Source organism: Mercenaria mercenaria, chromosome 14 (genome assembly GCF_021730395.1).
Source record: "Mercenaria mercenaria strain notata chromosome 14, MADL_Memer_1, whole genome shotgun sequence".
NCBI lineage: Eukaryota > Metazoa > Mollusca > Bivalvia > Venerida > Veneridae > Mercenaria > Mercenaria mercenaria.
Window position 1 is genome coordinate 25163876 of NC_069374.1, and position 10299 is coordinate 25174174.

At 38.7% G+C, this 10299-nt stretch overlaps 1 protein-coding gene across 1 annotated transcript in view; it reads right to left on the reverse strand.

The window, feature by feature from the left end:
• Positions 1–8744, reverse strand: part of LOC123526701 (sacsin-like) — a 28888-nt gene extending 20144 nt beyond the window's left edge. Inside the window, exons 1-2 of the mRNA XM_053523091.1 lie at positions 8446–8744; positions 5519–5631 (exon numbers count right to left, since the gene is read on the reverse strand). Of these exons, the coding sequence (XP_053379066.1) occupies positions 5519–5631; positions 8446–8449 (117 nt within the window). The 5' untranslated portion in view covers positions 8450–8744. The remainder of the gene's footprint in view (positions 1–5518; positions 5632–8445) is intronic.
• Positions 8745–10299: the final 1555 nt, after the last annotated feature.

Below are 10299 nucleotides of genomic sequence, written 5' to 3' on the forward strand. Positions count from 1 at the left end.
TTTAATTTGCATTTAGACTCGGAAATGAACATGTAGAACATATAGGCATATAGAAAAAAGTTGTGTCTCGGTTCAAATAGGCGAATGTAATAGAGCCAAGCTAAGATTTCGCACGGACCTATACACTATTTATCCCTTAGCATGCTGGACACGATCGGTTCTACCTTTGCGACCAGTGTAGATCATGATCAGCCCTCACATCCGTGTTGTTTGATCATGAACTGCACTGTTCGCTATTCAGTTGGTATCGTTTTGGTAAGCACCCATTTTAACAGTAAATGGTACTGTCCAAATTGAAAGATCAAGTTCATTATAAAATTTAAGCAGGGTAAAGGTTAAACAATACATTTGTAGAGGAGTTCTTATCTCTGACTGTTTTCAAATTAAAACAAAAATGTTTCTCACATAGTTTCGATGAGTTTGGCTCGTCGTTCAAGTAAACGCTTGTAAACATTTGATGTGCTCTCAATTACTGTTTAGGTAAACGCTTGTAAACATTTTATGTGCTCTCAATCACTGTTTAGGTAAACGCTTGTAAACATTTGATGTGCTCTCAATCATTGTTTAGGTAAACGCTTCGTGTGTTTTCCATGCGTTGATATTCAAGTTACCATTTGATGAGCTCACAATCACTGTTCAGTCCGTCGCTGTTCAGGTAAAGACATGATTAGATCTTTACTGCTGCCGGGTTGGTTAACACTTGGTGTACTCTCCCCTGCTTGTATGTAAACACTTTGTGTTTTCTCCACGTCTGTCATGTGAAAACTTGATGTGTTCTCCGCTGCTGTCAGGTAAACACTTGGTGTGTTCTCTACTACCGTCAGTTGAACACTTGATGTGCTCTACACTGCTGTTCAGGTAAACACTTGATGTGTTCTCAAATGCTGTCATGTAAACACTGTGTGCTTTCAACTGATGTCAGGTAAATTTATTTATACTTGATGTGCTTTTCATTGATATAAAGTAAACACTTCATGGGCTCCAAACTGTTGTCAGTTTCGTGTGGTCTCTTCTGCTGTCAGGTAAAAACTTGATGTGTTTGGTTTGCTCTCAATTTCTACTTGGTGTGTCCTCTACTGCTGTCAGTAAAACACTTGGTGCGCTCTTCACTACTAGCAGGTAAATATATGGTATGATCTCTACTGCCGGCAGGTAAACACTTGGTTTTCCCTTTACTGCCGGCAGGTAAACACTTGGTGTGCTCTTCAGTCTTGTTCAGGTAAATCCTGGATGTGTTCTCTACCCGTGTGGTGTGCTTTCCGCCGCTGTCAGATAAACACCTGATGTCCTCAGGTAATCATTTGGTGTCATCATTCCTGTTCAGGTAATGTAAAAACATGTAAATTCGCTGGGTCAAAATGTATTTAGTATGTTTGAGGGGTTTAATATTCGCAAATATAGCGAAATTTAAACCCTAGCGAAACTTCATGTTTTTACAGTTAACATTTGGGTGCTCTCCACTACTGTTCAGGTAAGCACTTGGTGTTTTCTCAATCGCTGTTCAGGTAGTCACTAGGTGTGCTCTCCAACGCTGTTCAGGTAGTCACTAGGTGTGCTCTCCATCGCTGTTCAGGTAGTCACTCGGTGTACTCTTCAACGCTGTTCAGGTAGTCACTAAGTGTGTTCTCCATCGCTGTTCAGGTAGTCACTCGGTGTGCTCTCCAACGCTGTTCAGGTAGTCACGAGGTGTGCTCTCCAACGCTGTTCCGGTAGTCACTAGCTGTGCTCTCCATCGCTGTTCAGGTAATCACTCTGTGTGCTCTCCAACGCTGTTCAGGTTGTTACTAGGTGAGCTCTCCAACGCTGTTCAGGTAGTCACTAGGGTAGCTCTCCATCGCTGTTCAGGCAGTCACTCGGTGTGCTCACCAACGCTGTTCAGGTAGTCACGAGGTGTGCTCTCCACTGCTGTTCAGCTAATCACTTGGTGCACTCTCTACTGTTGTTCACGTAATCACTTAGTGTGCTCTAAACCACTGTTCAGGTAATTATTCGGTGTGTTCTCTACCGCTGTTCAGGTATTCACTTGGTGTGCTCTCCACCGCTGTTTAGGTAATCACTTTGGCTGTACTCCACACTGCGTTTCAGGTAAACACTTGATATGCTCTCCACCGCTATTTAGGTAATCACTTGGTGCGTTCTACGCCGCTGTTCAGGTGATCATTTGATGTGCTCTCCACTGCTGTTCAGATAATTACTTGGACTGCTCTCTACAGCTGTTCATGTAAATCCTTGCTGTGCTCTCCACCGCTGTTCAGGTATTCATTTGGTGCACTCTCCATCGCTGCTGAGGTAAAAACTTGATGTAATCTGCATCGCTGTTCAGGTAATCACTCGGTGCGCTCCACATTGCTGTTCAGGTAAGCACTTGAATACGTTCTTCATCGCTATTCAGGTTATACCTTCATGTGCTCTCCATCGCTGCTCGGGTAATTACTTGGACTGCTTACCACTGCTGCTCAGGTAATCACTGGGTGTGCTCTCCAGGTAATCACTGGGTGTGCTCTCCACCGCTGTTCATGTTATCACTTGGACTGCATTCAACCGCTGTTTAGGTAATTACTTAGTGTGCTAATCACTTGGTGAGCCACCGCTGTTCAGGTGATCTCCACCGCTGCTCAGCTAATCACTTGTTGTGTTCTCCACCGCTGTTCAGATAAGAATGCTCCCACTGGCATTTAAAACTGGGGGTAAAAACTGAGTTTTTTTTGCACTTTTGCACACCTACACTAAGAGATCTATTCTTGCACTTTTGCACCCCTCCACTAAGAGATATATAACAGCTGTTTCCAAAAGTGGGGGTGCAAAATACCATTCTGGGGGTGAAAAGCCCCCATAAGGGGGTTTCTGGGAACACTGCAGATGATCACTTGGTGCGCTCTCCATCGCTGTTCAGGTGATCTCAACCGCTGCTCAGCTAATCGCTTGTCGTGTTTTCCATCGCTGTTCAGATAACAATGCTCCCACTGGCTTTAAAACTAACAACTCAGTTTTTGCACTTTTGCACCCCTTCACTAAGAGATATATTCCTGCACTTTTGCACCCCTTCACTATGAGATATATAACAGCTGTTTCCAAAAGTGGGGGTGCAAAGTACCATTCTGGGAGTGAAAAGCCTCCATTTGGGTGTTTCTGGGAACACTGCGGATAATCACTTGGTGCGCTCTCCATCTCTGTTCAGGTGATCACCTGGTGCGCGCTCCATCGCTGTTCAGGTGATCATCGTTGGGTGTGTTCTCTAATGACAAAATTGTAAGGAAAATGGTGATGGTACTTACAGCTATAACTTATAATATAAAAACTCATTTTGTAGAAGGAAGGCGACCATTTTTTCTTTGATTACCCTAAATCTTGTTATCGCGTACAGCTCACACTTTAAAGTACATGTGTTAAGATCATATATTTCCCAGGCAGATTTGAACTTAAGGTCTGGATTAGAATGACAGATATTTTGTCGATACGATTTTAAATCTAATCCGCGTTTCTATGTAACAATCATATTTTAATGCTTATAATGCTAAATTACGGTATCTGTTCTAGTCATTTCGGTCAGGTAAAAACTGTTATCATTTTAGTTCAAATATCAACATGTTTGATTTTTTCCACACGTCATTGTTGTTTAGGTCATGTCCAATCTGCGATAGAGGGAAGATAAATGACCAATCAATAGACTCTTCAAAATTATCTTTTATTCAAGAAATAGCATGAAATTATTTGTCTGTGTTCCCTCTATTGTTTCTAACTCCACTGTCTAATTAAAAATTTTTTTATAAGAAATTGCAAACTGAAATTATCAAAATTATCACTGATGGTAATTAATGCTTAACTGTAATTAAAAAAAATTCTTAGTAATACTGCAATACTGTCTTTGGTATCACTGTGCGTGTGGTTGCATTCCCTTCGCATTAGTTTTCATAATATTGCAATGATAACCCTGGGCTTACTTAAGTGAGCTTACTTCAGTAAAAGACACTTCAGTTACCCTCAGTTCCGATAGTACAGGCATTGAGTGCTTACTTCAGTACAGGCACTCTCTCTGATTACTTAAATAAACACCATTTCAGACACGATCAGTGCTTACTTCTAAACGTCCCTACAGGCAGATTCAGTGCTTACTAAAGTAAACGTTACTATAGAAACACTCAGTGCTCAGTCAAGTACACATCACTACAGACACACTCAGTACTTACTTCAGTAAACGTCATTATAGGCACAATCAGTGTTTACTTCAATAAACGTAACATCTAGCACACTTAGTGCTTACGTCAGTAAACGTGACTAGTGTAATTCAGTGCTTACTTCAGTAAATGTCATTTCAACTGAATATACTAGTGTTATATTGATATAAGAAAGAAATATCTTAAGAAATATTACAACAATAGGCCACCACCAATGACGAAATTCATTGAACTGATTACTACAAATAAAAGGAAATAGCTAAATATAATAATGAATCAATTAAAATAAGAATTTCTGTTATTTATTGCTTTGTGCCTAATGTAAGTATCTGACTGTCCAATTATATAGCAGATTTCGCTATTACCGAGTCGTCAACTACGGGGAATCTACACCTGCGCACTCATGTGTAGCTCACTGCGCAACACTGGGTGTTCTGCCATGAAGATGGTCTAAATGTGACCCTCTCCTGGCGGCTTGGAACTCTGCATTATAGTGGTAATACGTTTCGTTAAATACATTTTACTAAATTCATTTGTCAATTATGCATCGCGACAATTATATGTATTGTTATTTATGTTTGATACACCCTTAGTGCAACTGACTTTACTTGGTACTCTTAATGCATGTATAAGGGTGTAACGATATATCGAAATTTATTGTATCACGATATATTACTCTGGCGATACGCGTATTGTATCGTAGGCCTGTTTCACGATACAGAAACGATACAGTGAAAAGTAGAATCACTGAATGAAACTTTCATAAAATCAGTGTTAAAGATAGTAGACTAATTTACTTTTTATAACAGTTCCTTTAATTTTAAAGCAAATTTCATGTAATTTCCAAGTGTAAGAACATTGATTTTTTTATTTTGTCACATGAATGCTTACTTGCGGTACTCAATGTGTATCGCGATACGTACCGTATCATTGCATCTGTATCCGATATGTATTGTATCGTGAGACTAGTGTACCATTGTATAAGGTTAAATTGTCTTACATGTTTCGGTGCAGTCTACAAATAATTGTCAACGTTTAGATACTTTTTATAAAATCGAATGTATTACTCATCCTCAACACTATGTTAACTTACACTTTAACACGTGATAACATGTTTAATTGTTTATTTTATATATGTATATTTTGAAATTAAAATAAAACGTATATTCTATTCTGTTCTGTTGTTTCAACAATCGTTCTACCAGAGGACCGTCGTGTCATGGAATAGTTTTCCGGAAACTGTCATAAGTCAAGAATAAGATAACTATCGAACGAGTGTGGGAGTGTGAAGGAGGCGGGAGGGGTTGGAGGAGGATGTAACTCTACGATAAAGAAAATTTTACCTTTATGATTTGAACATCGTTCCGATACTCCCTAAGGATTTTTTTGATGTGCTCCAAGATTGTAGGCTGTAGTATACCCAGGTTCTCCTCGACATCAGAGTCCGCCGAGTCTCCTGTAAAAGTGTTAGAATAATTCAGATGTGTTATCATTATTTCATGTTACCAAGGAAATGTAGCAAAATTGCCTTGTCACCTTCCCTCAATTATCAAACGCCATTTTGATGTACAATACAGCGTTCCTGTCAATTAACATGTAGATACTGTTTTCCTGATCGAATAGGATCATAATTTCCTATTAATTAATTAATATTCATAGAATGGTTGACATCCAAAACTATTTTATATGGTAAAACAGGTGATTTGATAGAAATTCATTAACAGTTTGACAATACAGACGGTGCTTTATTTAACCAATGGAGGTAAAAGTTAAGCTTGACAAGGGATCCAAATGTAACCAGTAGAGGGTGCGATATTCAGTAGATATAGAAACACTGAAATGTCTCAAAGAGTTATGAGCGGACGCAGTGATACAGTAATAAAACTGACTACGAAAGCATGAATCATGTGTGTGTGTGTGTGTGTGTGTGTGTGTGTGTGTGTGTTCGTGTTTAACGTCTTTTTAACAATTTTTCAGTCATATAAACGATGGTGTCTACTTGTAGCAGTGAGCATAATGCCCAACCATATAGTGCTGTCTCACTGGAATATCACGCTGTAGACACGTGGCATGACACCCCACCCAGTCACATTATACTGACACCGGGCTGACCCAGTCCTAGCATATCCTCTTAATGCTGAGCGCCAAACGAGAAAGCTACTAGTACCATTTTTTACGTCTTTGGTATGCCGCGGCCGGGAATCAAACCCACGACCTCCCGCACTCGAAGCGGACGCTCTACCACTAGGCTACCGAGGCGGTATATCATGGGTAATGAGTTCGAGCCCCTGCTCTCCAACTAAAATTACTAATACTGGAATAAGAGACACGTGTATGGCTGCTTTACGGAACCAGGGAAACTTCAGCGTCTTCTGTATCTTGCACTATCCACAAACTAACATTACTAACAGTCTCCTGAAGTAGTCACCCATATGGGTTCCCGGTGGTGACTACCCATAAGCTTACATACATGTAAACAAACAAAGAAGTTATATAAAATAACGCACTGCATCAATCGGGAATCGATCCGACTTAATCTCATCTCATAACATTTGAAAGGAGCACAGAATGACACAGTTTTAATTCGATAGTAAATATTTCATTCGGTATATCGCATGTAACCGTAGAGGGATCGATCCCGATTTTCGTCGCGAAGTTTTTAAGAGTTGGCTCTACAACTTCTTCGAAGGATATTTATTGAGTTATAACACATTGGCATTGGAATAATATAAACGTTTCAACTTCACTAAATGTAGAATTAATTAAAGAATAAATGTTATTATTTAATCAGATTTGACCTGGCTTAATTAAGTTTTAATTATTTTTCCGACAAAGAGTGGTTAGATCTCAACTCAACGTCAAAGTAGTATCATAAACAGATAATGGTAGTTTCACTAGTTTGTTATCGTAATAAAACTTGCTTTGTCACCTCCGAAATGTATATATGACAAGAGTCGAAAGTAATATGATATCTGCATAAGTAGGTGATAGATAAAGTAAATGATAAAGTTATTTGCTTGTGACTATTTTGACTTGTTATTTTTGTTATTAGCTCTATAACACACACATAGCCAACAAATAAACCATAAATTTCGATTTAAATGCTTCTTTACGACATTCAGAACTATCAAGAATGAGCAAATTTTGAGTATTTTAAAGAAGTAATCAAACAAAAAGTTGAATACGCCTGTAGGGCAAATACGATAGATATCGATCTACAAAGCCGACACTGCAGTTATAGTCCAGTCGCATACCATTATTTCATGATATTTTTTTCAGCTCGACTATTCGAAGAATACGGGAGCTATCCTACTCGCCCCGGCGTCGGCGTGAGCGTGAGCGTCACACACAAATGATAAAGTTTGCGTACCACCTCAAATATTTTCAAAGTCCATTGAGATATTGCTTTCATATTTTGCGTACTTGTTTACCTTCATGGTCTGTAAAAAGGAGGAGGCAACTCTATCAAGCATTTGGACTGACTTATGACCCCTTTTCGACTTAGAATATGCTTATTGTAATGCTAAAGTTTGCGTACCACTCCAAATATTTTCAAACTCCATTGAGATATTACTTTCATATTTTGCATACTTGTTTACCATCATGACCCCAGTCTGTAAAAAGGAGGAGGCAACTCTATCAAGCATTTTGACTGAAATATGCCTCTTTTCGACTTAGAATATGCTTTTTGTAATGTTAAAGTTTTACTCATAGTTTATATTATACTATCAAGCACCGAGAATAGTCGAGCGCGCTGTCAACTGACAGCTCTTTTTTATTTTATTGCAAACTGAAGGTCAAAACTGATATATCTCTGTTACAAAAATATCGTACTTCCTTAGAGAAGAACGTCTCACCGGCACAAAAACATAATATTTTATCAGTCAACCACTTTTCATATAGAATATATAGATCTACAGGGGGTTATCTTCTATATTACGCAAGCTTTCCGTGTGTCATGCCAATATTGGTATCCAAAGATGCAAAACAGGTGTTAAATTAGAAACAATTTTAGCATCATCCAAGTCAAATAAATTTCAAACGTTACTTACGTATGCTCGAAAATAACCTGGGAATTCTGTCTAGCAATGTTCTTTTTTCTTTCTGTCGGTACTGGTAGTACCAGACTACTGAACAACTTACAATTTTGATTTTTCACGGCATTGTATACAAAACCGGAATTAAACTGACATATTAACTGTACAGAGTTATTTTCCCTCGTGCAAACAGCGAAAGTTAACAAATATCTACAAGATGAATACACACTTACCCATGTCTTTTCTTTATATTCAATCTAGCTCCTTTTGCTTCTAAATCTTCACAAACAAATAAATATTTTCTAAAGATCTGATGTCTTTCCCCCTAACCAATCTAGGTTTCGCCGTTTTCTGAAAAGCAGAAGGCCGCTCAACATTAACATACGGCGAATGTGTTATCACATGCGTATTGATTATCTAAATCATCCAGGTTATCATGTTTTCGGAAAATTGCAACCAGAAAAAGCCTTTTAATTATTCACTTCCGATTATATTGCAATTATTGCAAGAAATGAAAATATCTCATAACAACTAAATATGCAACATACGTTTTATGCTCTCCGAAGAGTGGGTGGGTGTGGTGGGCATATAGTCGCCAGCTTGTCCGTCCGTCCGTCTGTCACACTTCTTGTCCGGAGGATAACTAAAAAGTATCAATGGTACCAAGTTATAACTTTATACAATTATAGAACTCACTGAAAGGGAGTGCATTGTCAAGGAACCAAAACTCTAGTTTGTCCTGTTTCTGAATTTAATAATTCCCTTTTTGAAAAATGGGGCATAACACAAATACTTAAAATATAAAACTTAAAAAATATATTACAAAAAAAATAACTCAAATACTGTGTAAAGTATTGACTTCATACTTTACATACTGATAGAAATCAGTAAGAGGGAGTGCAGTGACAAGGAACCATAACTCTAGGTTGTCCCATTTTTTAATTATCTCCCATTTTGAAAACATTGTTCGGAGCATAACTTGAATACTGTGGAAGGTATTTACATCATACTTTGCATATTCATTGAAGTCAGTGAGAGGAAGTGCAGTGACAAGGAACCATAACACAATGTGGTCCAATTTTTTGAAAACCTTGTCCGGGGCATAACTCGAATACTATGTACGGTATTGACTTCATACTTTAAATATTGATAGAGATGATAGAGATCAGTGAGAAGGAGTGCAGTGTTAAATAACCACATCTCTACCTGACCATATTTCTCTTTATCATAACCTCCACGACTGAAAAGCCGCTTATGTTATCAATCGTCTTTTTTATAATTAACAATTTGAACTTACTCATATGGCTTTACCAGCCTTTCAATGTAGTGGTTTCTTAACATAAAAAATAACGATAGCACACAAATATTGCAAAAGTCAACACACGGCACTGGTTTCAATTACGAGGATCGTGGTAGTAAACAATTGTGGCACCCTTTAGCAACGCCGTTCAAGTTTCGGAAATTCGTTATTATATTTGTAGCACTCTTTGGAAACGGACGTCATGAGGATTGTTCAAGCTTTGATATACATTTGTGGCACTCTTTGGAAACGCTCGTCATGATTGTTCAAGCTTCGTTATACGTTTGTGGTACTCTTAGAAACGCGCTCGTAATAAGGGTTGTTCCAGCTTCATTATAAGTTCGTGACACTCCTTGAAAATGCTCGCCGTGAGGGCCGTTGCTTCGTTATATATTTGTGGCACTCTTGAAAATGCTCGTCACGGAGGCAGTTCTAATTTATGGCACATACGTAACACTCTTTGGAATTGCTCGTCATGACGGCCGTTCCAGCTTCGTTATACATTTGTGGCACTCTTGGAAACGCTCATCGTGTGGGCTGTTCTAGCTTCGTTATACATTTGTGGCACTCTTGGAAACGTCACAGGGGCAGTTCTAGCTTCGTTATACATTCGGGCACTCATTGGAAACACTCGCCACAGAGGAAGTTCTAGTTTCGTTATAAATTTGTGGCACTCTTGGAAACGCTCGTCACAGGGGCAGTTCTAACTCCGTTATAAATTTGTGGACTCGTTGGAAACTCTCGTTACAGAGCAGTCCTAGCTTCTTTATACATTCGGGCACTCATT